The following is a 16,619-nucleotide window of genomic DNA, read 5'->3' as shown; positions in this document are numbered from 1 at the left end:
CAACATTGGGGGGGGGGGGGGGGGGATAGGGTACCTGAACTTGTACCACTCAGGAATGTATAAACGCACTCTCATGTCAAGTACGGTGCATGCTAGGGCTTTTTTCTGTAGGCCTACATGCGAATTTATCGCTGTACTATTTTGCAATATATGTCTGTATCGTGTTGTTGTTGATTATATAATAATAATACTTATTATTATTACTATTATTATTATTATTGTTGTTGCTGTTGTTGTTATTATTGTTATTATTGTTATTATTATTATTATTATTATTATACTAAAAGTGACATAGGCTACTTGTTATTATTATTGTTATTATTATTATTATTATTATTATACTAAAAGTGACATAGACTACTTGCACCGGAAGAACAACTTTTGGGATTCCGCTCCAGTTCAGCGCGGGTTCAACAGAATGTAAAGCTCACGTAGTCAGAATAGCGAAGCCAGGCTTAGTTCAACATTATCTCCATGTTTCAAGCATAGCAGCGTTGATTATCTCTTTTTATATATAATCATCCATATGAATATGTTCTATATAGAGAAGCCATATATACTAGTCAAGTGTTTGGTTTGGTTGTTTTGATGAGTTGTGTTGTAGTATGGCGACAGCGACAGAGAATGAAGGAAATAATCTTCAATCTCAAGTAAGTGATAACAGACTCATACTCTCATACTAAACATGACCGTGTCAACGCATCCACCTCACCCTTCCTTTGGATACATCTGATATTAGGGTAGGCTACTGGCTTGATTTCAATGCTTTCAGTTATGAATGAATAGAAAGGTATATTCTCTGAAAACAATGTTTCTGTGCTTGCTGAAAGCAGTTAAAACATCTAGTTGAGAATGGTACTAAACAGTCATTAATGGGCTTAGTTGAAAATGATAGCCACATGTCTACATTGTTCAAATAGATGAAAAGATAGAATTACATCACGCACAAAAATAATAGTGAAAATTGTCCCCAAAACAGGTGGCCTACTTCACAGGCCTTAATGACCTAATCATATACATTCAAAAAACAATCAGTAGTGCACATCCTCTAACAACTTTAGAGTCGTTAGAGGATGTAGTCAGTACCATCGTGTTATTACGCATACTTAGTGTGATTGCTGAAAGCCAGTAATCTGTCTCTCGTCAGTATTGCTTCCACCCTCACTTGCCCATGCTGGGTTCAATCTTGGGTAGGTTCTCTGACCTACAAACACATATGTCTGTGACCACCTCTCTTAAACACCACTTAACCAGCTGTACCACCAAAAAGCTAGCCAATTGATGCATGGGTGGAAGGTATTTATACAGAGGAGTGAGTTTAACCAATTCAACTTTCTTAAATTCCCCCCCTAAACACACTCCAGACATTATAGCGACCCCAGCCGGTGGAGCTCAGCTCAACTGTGTATCCGGAGTCATTGGCACCACTGTAACAGGTGTCAACACCTCGCTCGTCTGTATTACTGGTTGGATCTTGGGTCCTCTGACTTGCAAACGTACATGTCCACCTCTAATAAACTCGAATTAACACTGCCTTAGCCAGCTACGCCACCAAAAGGCTAGCCATCTGAAGGCGCAGGTGGTCGGTATTTATACTGAGGAGTGTTGACTACTGTGCATATTTTGCCTACTGTATAATTAGTGTGAAGCTACTTGACAAATAATGAAATATTTAGACAATGATTTCAATTTGTTAAGTATAAGTATCCAGGAATACAATAGGTTTCTTGCTTTCAGCAAGCACTCTAATAATAAAAAGTATGCACAAATTTAAGTGGTCTTGCTCTCCACCAGCACACTAATAATACAGTACTGTATATGCATTTTATATTTATAGCCTACTCACTTATATTATCATCATCATCACTAAGCCATCATTGTCTTGATTTTTTCTCATTAGATCGAAGAGGTTGAGGCACTCTCCTCGATATACGGTGATGAATGGTGTGTTATTGATGAAGCATCAAGAGTATTTTGTATCAAAATATCTGACGACTTTGAACACCCCAAATTGACTGCGTGTTTACAGGTAAAATTATTTATGGTATCATACTTGAATTTATTTATTTGTTAAATGAATCTTAAAATAATACTTATTTTCCATTTGTGTTATCAGATTATCCTACCACATGATTATCCAATCACAGCACCACCCATCTACCAGATAAAGTAAGTCTAATGTATATTGTCAGGATTGCACCTCAAATGCCTATATCAAAGAAGACCTTATTGAACATAGAGAATGATGACAGGTTCTTAGTGAGTCCTGTGTTGTCCTCTCCAGTGCAGCATGGTTAAGAGGGCCTGAGAGGATTCAACTGTCTAACAGCCTGGAGGAGCTGTATGTGTGAGTAGACCCAACCCAAACCTTCACCTGAACCATTTGAACCATTGTCTTACTGCATGATGATGCATTGTCCAAATGTATTCAAACATTAAAATACCTAAGGTACAATCTATTTTTCAAGGGGCCAAGAAAGACAGCAAATAGGATATTATACAACTAATATACAGGAAAACAGTATCATCACTAGAAAAATCTGCCTACAGCAAGCCTCTAGGTACAGTACACACACTAGCACCTTCAGCCAGAAGAGATTTTGCAAGGTATTCAAAGCTGTAGGTGCGCAATAAAAGGCCACCATTTTGTACATGATCTTATGAGGTGTCTGTAGAATCTGAGGTATTCAGCAGTGATAATCAGTCAGTTTATATGTCAGTTCAAAAGCTTTATTTCGCTCTATGAGACTTTTCAGTCATTTTCCAAGCGCTCCAGATAAGATTCAAAATTCTCTCTGGTATCCAACCAATTGTAGCCACCTTATTTACTGATTAATTCTAATGATTTACCTCAACTTTGTCCTGCTAATTTCATTTACTGTATTTTTAGGTTGCACTTTTTTACCAGTAGATGGCAGTACACTCTAAGAATGTGCTATGGAACTGTTTGTAACAATAAGAAACTGCTGAAAAAAAGAACCATTAAGAACCTTTGTGTAAAGTTGAGAATTTTACACTATTTCTGAGATTTAGTCTGGTCCTCTGTTCATCTTCCCAACAGCAAAATTAACAGTTGTGCAGCAGATTAAAAGAAGAGTACATGAATGCCAATACTGCAATGAACTGCTACTGCAAAACATTCACTGACTGACTGTATACAGTAGATGATTTGTATTTATTTTACAGTTTATAGGCGCAATGGCTCTAACCATTGCCTCTTTTTCTACTGGCGGGTACCAGCCCTGGGAGAGTAGCCGTGGTGTGAGCCTTATTAGCATCAATGCATAGAGAGTGACTTGTGAATGACCTAGGCCTGGTATTTTCAACCAATGGATGGCAACATTCCAATGAGAACATTTGCATGCACGCTTCTAATAAGATCAAACAAATAAAACTGAACAGCAGTTAAATAAAACTTGAACCGATTTGCAGTGTGCTCAGTGGATTCTAATATTGTGTCTCTGTTTGCGATAAGGCTTAATCTGGAACTGTGGTGTCCTTTAACAGTGAACATGCAGGGGAGAGTATCCTTTACCTCTGGGTGGAGAAGATCAGGGAGTTCCTGCTGGAGAAATCTCTAAGCAAAGACACAGGTGAGATGGGAATACATGAAGAATGAGAATGTTTTAAATATGCCTTTTTTTACCACTATCATTATGTTCCACAGATTTATTTATTTAAATCTCCAGTTTGCACTAAAAATGAATCTTTCAACATTGAGACCCCACAGTTATAACCGTGTCTCATAATGATTGCCATCCTTGAATAAGTGTCACTTGTCACTCGGTTGAGAATTTTTATCATGCTAATCTTAAGGACACACGTCCAGCAGAAATTACATGTTGATTTAAATTGAAAACTTGTCTACATCACAACAGTCAGAGAGGACTTTTAAGGATATTGAGACTCATTCCAGTGTGAAAAAAAAGAATAAACACGCAAATATAAACACAGTGTATAGTATGACTCATGTTTAAAATGTACTTCGACAGTGGAACACCCTGATATGAAGAATATACAGCAAAACACAACAGAAGAGGCAGAGATGGATGATGAAGAAATACCAGATGTCAGGGCTCTAAAGATGAACACGGACTTTGCACATCTCTTTTCGGACCATGCAAGTGGTACGTGACTGGAGATGCTGGAGACACAGATACAGGAAATGATTTGTGGAATGAATGCAACTGTGCCGGAAAGAAAAGGCAACATCTTGAGCTTCATTGAAAGTCATTGGTCTTGATGCTTAGCAGTTTTGACTTGTATTTATGTATATGTGCATGTGTGCGTATCCTAGATGAGGTACCTCCATTGAAACATGGGGAGCCGATCACAGACAGACGCAGCACTTTTCAGCCACACCTGGCCCCTGTGGTAACACCCAGACAGGTACTTCATGTTCCCCTCCACCTGGAACCCTACACCTGTCTTCACCTCTCTGATTGCACTACACATGACATACTACACGTCTTACTTTGTATTGAAACATGTGTTTTATGTAGATATTAAAGGTGCTCTGTTCGATTTACTGCACTTTTTGTAAAGAAAAAATGCCAGTACATGCAATAAATAGGTTTAGGGGAGTCATAACTATCTGTACAGAAAATATAGCCTACGGTGTCGTGCCTGTGGAGCAAATGCTGAATTTATTTTTATTATGAGCGAAGCCGGCCCGGCGCTGAGCCCCACCCCCTGAACGGCACCGTATATAAGAGAGGGGCAGCGTCATCTTGATGGACGTTTGAGACATGGCCGTTAGGAATAGGCCTATATAGCTAACGTTAGCTGAACATGGCTGAAAGAAGTTATAGTCCAGGAGAAAAGACACCATGGTCTTCGGCTAAAAAAGAGTCAGACAAAAGAAGATCACGTACACGAATCAATATTGGGCTGGCTTTTACTATCTACGCCCACTTGTTTATATCTGATACGCTGCACCACTGCCCCATCTAATGGCCGAAAAAAGAAAAGAGAAATCGAACTGAACACCTTTAAGTCAATTCTACATTAAAAGATTACTCAGACTGCATGCACTACTCATTCATGTTTTAGCCATTTCCCCCCAAGCCCCTTAACAGAATCCAGAATCAATTTCTGTATGCCTATTTTCTATCTATTGTAAATTTGTAGTCTGGATTGTGTAACTTTGTTGTCCTTTGATGCTGTAACAGAACAATTTCCTCCCGGGAATTGATAAAGTACCTACACTACGACAACTTCTACTACTACTACTACTACTACTATTATAGTTGTACAATTACGATTACATAGCCATTACACTACATTACAGGATACTTCACTTAATTGCACAGGCATTTCCTATCCATGCTTAAAGATGGAGAAACAGCTGGACCCTAACCCTCCTCCCTCTATCGTGGTCCCAGGGTGATTGTTCCTAACACCTACTGTACACTGGCACCTAACACCTACACTGGCACCTAACACCTACACTGGCACCTCTTTCCCAGGTCAACTGCACATTGGCAGTGTTCCTTTATAAACATTTACTTTTTTTCATCTTCCATAAGGCTGAGCTGGAGCCAAGTCTCCTCTAGAACAGTGAGTCTGGAGAACGTCACTCTGCCTAGCTCATAATTGTTGTAGGACTGGATTATATAACTGGATTGTGGTGAACAGAGAGGGAAAACGTGGAAAACATTTTGGCAATAAAGTGATGACAAATTTGTCGCAAGGATTCATAAGGAGTCACTTGCAGCGGTTATAGGCTTTGGTAAACCTCACTCCCTGATAACGATGCCATCAGCTTCAAGAGAAATCAATCTACCTTTTTCTTTCTCGTAAAAGACAACTTTCCTTTGTACATACTGCACATGTGTTTTCAAATAATGACAAGGTGTTGTCAAACCACATCTCGTGCTGTTTGACTGTACTGTATATGATTACTGAACATGTTTTTCTGTTTTATGGTATAAATAAGTGCTTTTATTGTGGGAGAAAAGTGAAATGGTGGTCAGAGTTGGGTGATTCACTGTATCTGTGTTATGTCTTGTGTTGCAGGTTAGAATGGTTCTGGACAGGCTGTATGAAAACAAGAAGATTGCAAGCGCCACTCACAATATCTATGCATACAGGTTAGTATGTTACCACTTGAGCTCCCTCACATACAGTACAGTATACGTGTGCTTTAAGCAGGAACACTATTCATCTTGCATACTTATTATGCAGAACACACAGCTTCTACCCTTTTTACTTGTATTGCATCTACTTAAAAATAATTTTATACTTATCACCATTTGTCCACCAAACTGTATTGTCCACCAACTGTACTCAATACAATGTATTGATCCGATTGGCTGCTGATCATTTTGAGCAACACCGATTGAGAATGTAAGCTTCTGAGATCAGGATGCTCTTACAAAGCTAGTGCAACCCCCCCCCCCAGATCAAGTATTACTACTGCTAGATTCCCCATAGACCGCCATTCAATTCCTTCAGCATTCCAGAACTGGGTTAAGTTGATTGAATAAGTTATTGAAGTTTCAACCTACGTTTTTCTTGCACTTAATCATGATGCTTTTAATGTCTCATGTAAAGCACTTTGAATTGCCTTGTTGCTGAAATGTGCTCTACAAATAAGCGTGCCTTGCCTTGACCTCTATCTCTTTCTATCAATCCACCCATCTATCCATTTAATTTCTTAATAGGCTTATGTCATCATTTTCAACTCTCTTTACTATTCTATACTATTCACCTTCATCATTGGGATATTGTAGCTATTCATACCATTACTGTCTTATTTCTCTCTATTCATCCACCTGCTTGTTTCTTAGCCTGGAAGCCGGACTCATCGTGAAAAAAAGTAGTTTTCACGATATCTACTTTTTTTTAGTTTTCACGATATCTACTTTTTTAGTTTTCACGATATCTACTTTTTTTTCGTGATGAGTCTGGCTTCCAGACTACTAGCCTCTAGCCCTGCAGGTTCAGGCTATAATATTTACAAATGGTTATTATTGGTACAGTATATCAATATTATTAACTGTTCACCTTTACTCTATAGTGACATAGTCATACTTTACACACTTCATCTTACTTTATTCACTATTCTTTCTCTTTTTATCTATCTCTATCCATTCATTCATTCATCTCTCTTATTATTCCATATATTTTATAAATACTATGTATTGAATACAATTAAAACCATCTAAACTAACCGTTTTGACTGTTTTAAGCACATTCAGGAAATGTATCTTTCTAGTATCAGGATTGTTCACTTTGTTTGTGGTTATTAAAGTAATCATTCCTATCATCTCCATTACTTACAGTCTCTAGAAGGTGTGACAGATACAAGTAGAAAGCAATCAAATAATGAGCTACACTACAGTACACAGTTCAGCTCACCTTTAACCAAGGGGAGGACATGCTGACATTAAGAGCTGGAATGGAGTTCTCTCACATTATGTTTCTAACCCCCCCCCCCCTCCCCGGTCTCTCTCTTTCTCTCTCCCTCTTTCTGTTTTAGGATATTCTGTGAGGACAAGCAAAGCTTCGTTCAGGACTGTGAGGATGATGGAGAGACAGCAGCAGGAGGAAGACTGCTTCATTTACTACAGGTTAGCGAGGATTCATTTCTTTATTCACCATTCACCTACAACCTGACGAGCCAGTTTGCTTCGCATGACCATCTGTGAACTCTCCGTTGGAAACTGTGTGGAAAAGGGCAGGCACTTTCAAAAATACTTGGCAGGTGATTGGATGAACCATCTGTCTATCACACGCTAACTTCAACTGCTCCTGTTGTCACACCTAAACCTGCCCAGCGCAGCTGTTTGTATTTCAAATTCCTCAGAACCAACGCTGATTGGCAAGATCGTTTTCTGATCTGGCACAAGCGGATCTCTATGGAGAGTATCCAGACTGATTTGCGAGAGAAGCAGAATGTGAGCTTGCAAAATCAGGATGGTCTCACAAAGATTAGGGTTAGTTTCCTCTCCCTCTAACCTGACAGGCCAGATGGTTTGTTTTGCACCAAATTCTGTTCGGGCCCAAACTGATCTCTATGCAGCTTTTCCAGATTGATCTGTGGAGAGAAACAGAATGTGAGCTCGCAAGATCAGGATGGTCCTACAAGGCTAACTTCCCTCAGCTGGGGGTTAACACATTTTTTTTATTTATTTTCAGAATTCAATTTGTGGTCCAAATTCTTTTTGTGTTCCAGGTTATTTTAACATGCCAAATTCTCCTCTGCTGCACTGACAGGTTTAGACAGATCAGAATCAGGTAATGTAGTTTATTGCCAGGTAGTTTTTACACATACAGTACTAGGATTTTGATCTGTTCATTTGATGGATAGTCTGACTCAACAGATGTAGGTTTTGGGAATAATCCTTGTCATTCATTTATTACTGCCAGTCTGTGGCGCCCGATTCCTGTGGTTGACTAACACCGTGTCCTAACTACACGCGACGCGAGCGGGCGTCAGCGACAAAATGCGTTCCATTGCTTTGTTTTCTATTGTTATGTCCTGACTGGACGCGAGCAACGCAGCGCGAAGCGGCGCGACGTTTTAACTGCCCTTTTGACGCTCCCCTGTTCCTATTTCCCTCCTGTCGCTCGCGTTGACAGGCGTTCGTTCTTTAACTGTCTTCAGTTGGGGAATATAGACAAATGACGTAACAGAACAGGAAATGTAACGGTTTCAGTTAGGACAGCAAGCTGCGATGTCACGTTCTGTTGCTCGCGTCGCAAGCAGTTAGGACACGGTGTAAGCCAGACTACATGAAACAACAACCCAGCACAGCTGCAATAACCGAAGATGATTATGATTGTGATCTTATTACTTTCTGTACTACTTTGGCAACATATGTTTTTCATCTGTCATGCCAATAAGCTTATTTGAATTTGATTTGTTTAAAGAAATAAAGCCCCCCCCCCTATTCTTGAATGGTAATGAGTCCAGCCAGACCTGTCTCCAGCGTTGGCACAGCGTAAACGAAGTGTGGAGATAGCCTAGGTCTGGCAATGTGAGATGAGCTGGTGTATAATATCCTCCTTAACAAAGACTCATTCTCTGTAATGCATCCCGTGTGAACTGGAGCCCTGTTCAACACTGTAGCCTCCGAGCATGAATCTCTGAGTCATACTGTACCTGCCACCCATGCTGTCAGTCATCTCTCCATGTCTCCCTTATTTACAACTAATGGGATGCTTGGAGAAATTGACTGGTGACCAGCAGTTCACCAGCATTCAAAATCTGAGCATACAAATCATATCACACACACACACCACTCCCACATTGTGTGATGAACCCCTGGATTAAGATCATTGTGTTGTTGTCTTTTCAGATCCTGGATGTGTGTGACGTGATGGTAGTGGTGTCTCGGTGGTATGGGGGGATTCTGCTGGGACCAGACCGCTTCAAACACATCAACAACTGTGCCAGGAGCATCCTAGTCCAGGAAGGGTACACTTCCTCCATGGTCAGATACCCCTCCGTCTGGTTCTTCCCTCTGGTTTTGATTCATGCACGCACACACACACACACAAACACACACACACACACACACACACACACACACACACACACACAAACAAACTAAACAGGTACAGTCACAAACAGAATGGACATGGACACAAAGACAGCGTGGACTAACTAGCAAAAGTTTCTACCTAACACACAGCGGGAGCGAGGATGTTTAAATATAGACGCACGCCCCTCTAATTCGTCCACAGTAGACAGATCGTGGAACCAGATTGGTCGGCGAACAGCACGGAAGCAGACAGGACCAACAATGAGTGACATGGCAGCAGACGATGATTGGCAGGAGGGCTGGCCAATGCCTGGGGAGAAAGAGGGAAAAAACACGGCGCATACAAACACAATATGTAGGCCTACAGACAACATGGATAACAGACGCATTCTAGTCATTCTGGATTGCATTTTAACAGAGTTTAAATAGCTAGCTAGCTAGCTAGCTATCGTTAGGTTAGATCAAGTAAGTAGACTACAACATCATGACAGACTACACCAGAATTCTCCAAACATGTGGATCAGAGCAAGTTACCTACCAAACATGATGGTATAAACAAATTGTTTTAGTTGTTGGCCTACTACAGCTATACATTTACATTTCGTCAAAGCGCATTGCTCTCTTTCTCTTCACACATCTGTTCACTCTGACCGGGGTTAATGCTCATTGTCATTGTGGGGTTGCAGTTGCGTGTTTGCGGAGGTCACAAACATGCAGGTGGTTTGTGCCGCCTCACTAATACAAACCATAAAGGTCTGGTATTTACGATTACAGGGGATCCGTAGATCAGTCCGCCGACAGAGACTCACTCAAACTGCCTGCGTCTTTTTGACCACTGCGGACATGCCGTCAGTCACATCTGACCTGTCTGACACTTCATTTCATTTTCAATTTTATTTGGAAGGGACCATGTGCAATTAAAACATAAATGTAAAAACATTTGATGCATCGCACCAGAGTTAGCCTTAGGCTAATTTGCATCTGCAGTCCCTGTAAACAGGTAACAGATAAAAACAACAAACATAATAAGTAAAACAAAGTACAATACAGATGACTTAGCATTACATTAAGACACTCACTCTTTCACATTCATCAGTCATAGCAGACTTGACATCCATCAGAACTTGTTTGTGGGATGTGTCAAGATAAGTATGCGCCGAAGTGTCCCGTATTGACTGAGCCGTTGCTGTAGATACGACCCATTTCTCTCCTCACATCCACCTTGTTTGGTTCTTGTTTCACAGGACAAGGCATCCAAAGCCGGAGGGAAGAGCAAGAAGCAAAGAACCAAGAAGGCAAAGTGAAAGTAATAATTGCTTCATACTGTATCAAATAGGATGTGAGAGTCAGGGACTAGTCGGGCTTACAGGATATACAGTAGGTTTCTGAAATAAGGCTCTCATTGGGGCCAATCAGGTTTAATGCCCCAACTCTATTTTGGAAGGGCACTGTTGGGGGAAAAAAACAGAACAAGCTTAGCGCCGCCCATGATGATTGTGATTGGTTTAAAGAAATACAGTGTTTTTTCCCCCTATCAGAAATGATAATGGGTTGCAACCAGACCTTTCTCCAGTGCTGCCACAGCGCTAAAACGTTGAAAAAAAGTGTGAAAATATCTGGTTACAGTATGTGAGACTAGTCAGGGACATGCTCTCCCTATGATATTTGAGAGGTCTCCACAATAATTGATTATTTACCTACTGTACATAATCACATGAGAAGGTTTACAGTATGTCTAAGTGCCTTACTCTACAGGATCTCATCTAGCCTCAAGATAGTCTGCTGTCTCTGATAAACATTATGTGTTCCAGTGTGCTCTATCAATCATTTCAATAAACTGATTTTGAAATCTTGATCTGATTGTCTTTTGAGATTTGGACCATCCCCAGGTGTTTGACTTGGTTGCCTGAACGCTCTCTGCTCACATCCCTGTGTGTTTCAGATCCACCACTCACTGTAAAGTATTTCCCATGCTGTGTCTATTCTTGCTTTTCTCATTGCTTCTCTGGAGGTCCCCCCCCTTAATGTGTCAATATATAATGCATACAATACAATACCAATACAAAATACATACTGTACAATACAATATCAATATAAAATACATAGGCCTACAATTCTAATAAATACAAAATTCTGAATGTACAAAGTTTTAGGCCAACATGCTTAAATAAAATGATTAAGATCATCAGAGAAAACTCACTGATAATAACCATAATAGCACTCGTGTGTTCAACATGAACTAATTCAGATGATTGTTCCATAGAAATGGCCCAAAATAACTAAAAGCATATTTTCCCAACTCTGATGATCAAAAGGACATCGACAGTTATGAGACTAGTGTGGTGCATCTTGAATTGATCCAAGAGATACGATGATGATGATGATGATGGTGATGATGATGATGGTAGCCTAAAAAGCCTTATTCTACACAAAAAAGCAATATATCGTAGGCCTACGTATGACTTGATTTGAGATTTCGTAGGCTAAAACATAAACAAATGTTGGTTAGGCCTGATTCATAGTCGACGTAGGCTAAACAACGCAAGCTACGTTGTGAACGCAAGCTCCAACATGACTCGAGAGCTTGCGTTCAGTGTTTTGTTTTGTGGAAACACAACTATTGCTTGCGTGAAGTGACACATTTCGGCATGACACCATGGAGGTATAAGCATGACACCATGGAGGTATATGCATGACACCATGGAGGTATAAGCATGACACACGCAAGGACGCAACGAGATCTAGCGTGGCCTTGCGAAGCTTGCGTTTTTTGCGCTTATGTAGTTTGCGTCGACAATGAATCCTAACGTTAGACGTTTGCTAAACATGATATACGTAGCCTAATGGTGTGAATGGCTACCTGTACTGAAATTTATAAATTGCTATTATGCGATCTGGTTTGAAATGGAAAAATGGGGAAGACATTTTGCATGAATTGAGTACATTAAAACAGCCAACAAATATATATATGAGAATTATTTAAAGAGAGAGAGAGAGAGAGAGAGAGAAAGACATGTGACATCAGACTCATCATAGCTCGAAGAATTCAGCATCCCTCACATGTATCTCTCATCCCTCCCACGTAGCTCTCTCTCTCTCTCTCTCTCTCTCTCTCTCTCATCCCTCCCACGTAGCTCTCTCTCTCTCTCTCTCTCTCTCTCATCCCTCCCACGTAGCTCTCTCTCTCTCTCTCTCTCTCTCATCCCTCCCATAGCTCTCTCTCTCTCTCTCTCTCTCTCTCTCTCTCTCTCTCTCGCTCTCTCTCATCCCTCCCATAGCTCTCTCGCATTCCACCCACGCCCTACTGAAAACAACGTCTCTCGGAAAATGAGGTAAGGATCTTACGCATTTTTTAGTTTGAATTAGCTTAAATTCATTATGCCTACACATGTAGGTTACCAAAATAGCTTATATGTTCACTGCTTTCTAACGACGCTGCATGATTACTAACATAATGGTGGATCGTCGCGCGCGGCGACGAGTGGTCCTGATGCGAATGTTAACTAGAAGGATGGAGGCTACGGCTTTGTTTAGACTATTATGGGGCTTTTAAACAATCATTATTCGAAGCCCAACGCATACAACATCAAAAACGTGTATCGAAATGTAGTCTGGAACTGTGATAAATTGCCCTGGTTTTGCGTGCTTAATGGGCAAGGTCGCTTCAGGTAGGCCAACCTGCATGTAGATCCACCTTGTTTTATCACATAGGCTTGCCTATATAAAACGTGCTGCATCCCCGACCCTTCCAGTAGTTTGTTGGGTGGACACGGCCGACCCAAACCATTATTTCTCATTCTGGTTACTGTATCTAGCCACTGAATAGGCCTGCGTCGTCATTATGAACAAAAATAAAACAGCATCATGGCCGTCGTGTGATGGGCTTGTATCTTCTTAAATGCGGTAACCAGGCGAAAATGTTTTTGTCGCATAGGAATTCCTTTTTGGTAAGCTTGGATTGCTTTGTTTTTGAGGACAAACGTGTGAATAGCCTATAGCATAGCTATACAGTACTATGTGCCCATTTGGTCTAAGCGCCTGAAAACATGTCTGTCGTAATCGACTGTATTAATATGGATATAGACATGGGGCTTGGCCTATTAGGCCTGGTCCATGAGATAGAATATTGCATTTATCTTAATTAACATTGTGTATTCGTCTTATTCCTTCACCAATTTAGCTACAGACTCCTAGTACTGAAACTGCTCTCTTTTGTCAGAACTACCTGAACCTCATCAGTCCCAACTGCCATCCTGACACTAGACACATTATTATATTAAAGCTTTAAGAGATTGATCATTGATTGGCCAATGAGATGACATTATAGGAAAATGTGCTATTTTTAATCTTGATAGGCTTTAGGCTATTGTATGTTGAGCAAAAGTTAGGCTATGTGTGGACTAAGATGCCCCCCCTCCCAATAATCTAATTTACTCTGTGCTTAACCTTTTATCCCCACACCAAAGTCACACACGTACACGTACACACACACACACACACACACACACACACACACACACACACACCCCTTGGCACCTACTGTTCCCACACTTTTATGATCATGTGAGTGGCTTGTATCATAGAATCAAGGGCTGTGGCTGCTTGGTTCCCTGTCAAGCATCCACACCAACAGACAGAAACTGAAGACCATCTCACGGTTCTCACCTCAGTGCAGTTGGCTCAGCAGCAGTGTCACCGTATGTCACAATGTTCTGTGCTGTCTGGACCCTCGGCCTTAGGGAACTGGACAGGGCTGCAGGGAGAACCTCCAGGGGTGATTCATTGGCCCCAGAAGTAGGCCAGAGTATATTCCAAACCCTGAAAAGGGCTAACAAGATGGAAGGCACGACATTAACATAATGTTACATGCCGGAACATTCCGGAGAAAGGGCTGGATACAAACAGACACCGTGATTGTTATTTGAGTGTAGAAAACAGAAGGCTTGATTTGCCTGGATGCTCAGCCCAGAAATGTTATTTAAGAAGTGTAGTGTATTAGTGTAATAAGCTAAATGTGCATAAAACAGCAGCAGCAGCAACAACAAGACCAACAACAACGACAACAACAACAACATAATATGTACAGAAGTAGGTGTAGAGGGGTAAGCACATAATCAGTCAGAAAGAAATAAAAAAAATCTGTCATACGTATTCTAAATAAAGAAATTAATCACAACAATTTTATGGAGCATAAAACTATTATTTTATTAATGCCACAATGTATTAACTATAAGAAAACAAAATGGTTGTCATTGAAGGATAGGTTATGTCATATGTCATCAACACAACTCATTTGTGTCTAGGTTATGTAAGAGCTTTGGCAGGGAGCCACAGACTGGTGCTGATGGCCTTTTTGGGAAGCAAATTCAAGTGATAATAATACATTGTTGATCCCTCACGTAATGAGCACACACAGAAGAGCTAGTCCTTGATGTGTCACTGATGGACACACTCCAGCCTGTACAGATGGAGCTCCCGTGTCATCAGATCCAGTAATAATATTTAGATTAGCGTGAAAGCATCAACAGTGTGCTAGCTTATTGCTAATGTGATAGCTACTGTAGGCCTGAATGCTAAACATTCAGTGTTGCATGATTCTTGACTATTGTTTGAATCTCAATAGAGGACACTGTTGTGTGTTCTGTCTTCATAGCTTAAGCAACATAATAAAGTAATGTGCAAGTGGAGGTCTGGTTGATTTATTTGTTAATGTACAGAATGCTGGTACCATTTACTTTAAATGTAAACCAATACTGTAAAGAGAAAAGTAGCAGTAATATTGAATGTAAAATAGAAAAGGCCTATTCTAAACTGTTCTTTACATGTAACTGTTGTAGTAACTACTTGTAGAACAGTGGCTCTAATAATTCTTCTACAACAAAAAAAGGGTATATTTATGACACTAGTCGTAAACTCCCCTAGCAACTGCGTAGCCACACTCGCAGTCTGCATGTAGGCTGAGCCGACGCTGCTGAGGACATGCTGTACAGTGGGCCTCCTTTAAAATGTGTTGAAGCAATGTCTTCCCATGCACATGCATTAGGTCTGTTTCATTCAGGGGTTCATTCCATTAATTCCGTTTGGCACAACAACCAGCAGGTCACATCTGTGACCCCCTCTCACACTAGGCTACTTGAGCCTTGAGACATTGTTAATGATCATACAAATATTGGAAGTGGACCCTGACCTTGCCAGCAAGCTTGACTACAGTCCAATGAAAAGTGGCATCTAATGAGTGGGTGGGGGGATAAGTTGAACAACTGAAGTTATTTAATTAGTGATAATTAGTGTAACCTTCAAGCAATGTTTTGATTCTCCTAGATTTTAAACTGTTGCACCTTTAGAGTGAGATCACATATAGACCAATGGACCAAGGAAGGAGAAGAGAAAAATAAGTCTTGACACATAAGAGTATTTTGTGTGTGTTTATTTGACAACAATCTTGGCTATTAGCAATCTAGGCTATCAGCTATTCATCAAAATATGATTAATAGCTGAACAGTAGGCTCAAATAAAAAATTTGCTCTACTACCCCCTCTTCAAAATCAATATCATAGCCTGCTCTGTCCTCCCGAGTCCCAAATATTAGAAACCCTCTTCGTAAAGTACTTTAAGGCTTGTTTGGTGTGACTATGCGCAGCACCAAATATGGGCCAACAGGCACAGGAAATCCCGGTGCGTCCTGACACCCATGACATGGATAAATAACACGCTGCTTGACATCAACATGTCGTTAATGTATTATTTTCAATGATCAATAATAGTGTGTCGTGGACCACAGTGACTTAAAAAGGGACACACATGTTGGTTAGCTGCTGTTGCCTTCTTCTTCTAGCAAAACACCAAATGCACAAAAACAGATCAAAGAAGAGATGGGCTATTGCAGAGCTTGAATTCACCTCAGCTAGTAGCCTCTCCACTGAATTTCCCAGCTGTCAACACCTTCAATTCTTGACTCTTTACCTGCGATGTGGCATTGAATAAACATCGAACACGGCAGTCTGAGAGAAGAGGAGCAGCTTTCAGACTCTGCATCTTATTCACTGGGCAGGGTGTGGTTGCCGTGGTAACCAGACAGTCTGGGATAGATGAATGGCTGATGGAGATGGAGGAGGAGCTGCAGCAGTG

General features: G+C 40.7%; 1 protein-coding gene across 1 annotated transcript; it reads left to right on the top strand.

Moving 5' to 3' along the window:
* The first annotated feature begins 461 nt into the window (after nt 1-461).
* Nucleotides 462-11,268, top strand: impact (impact RWD domain protein). The gene is made up of 11 exons (XM_084444979.1): nt 462-650; nt 1,901-2,029; nt 2,117-2,169; nt 2,285-2,347; nt 3,508-3,593; nt 3,993-4,127; nt 4,298-4,389; nt 6,019-6,092; nt 7,484-7,574; nt 9,306-9,440; nt 10,736-11,268. Exons 1-11 carry the CDS (start codon nt 606-608, stop codon nt 10,793-10,795), a joined length of 963 nt encoding a protein of 320 aa, XP_084301105.1. The 5' UTR covers nt 462-605; the 3' UTR covers nt 10,796-11,268.
* The last annotated feature ends 5,351 nt before the right edge of the window (nt 11,269-16,619 follow it).

This window comes from Borostomias antarcticus (assembly GCF_949987555.1).
Source record: "Borostomias antarcticus genome assembly, chromosome: 10".
Taxonomy (NCBI): domain Eukaryota; kingdom Metazoa; phylum Chordata; class Actinopteri; order Stomiiformes; family Stomiidae; genus Borostomias; species Borostomias antarcticus.
The sequence above is the reverse complement of the archived record's forward strand: the minus strand, read 5'-3'. Positions and strand labels throughout refer to the sequence as shown.

Excerpts from the sequence above, each read along its gene's own strand:
- impact (XM_084444979.1), top strand. The coding sequence starts at position 606 with ATGGCGACAGCGACAGAGAATGAAGGAAATAATCTTCAATCTCAA. Across the intron at positions 2,170-2,284 it reads CCACCCATCTACCAGATAAA|TGCAGCATGGTTAAGAGGGC; the intron begins GTAAGTCTAATG and ends TGTCCTCTCCAG. Across the intron at positions 4,390-6,018 it reads CTGTGGTAACACCCAGACAG|GTTAGAATGGTTCTGGACAG; the intron begins GTACTTCATGTT and ends CTTGTGTTGCAG.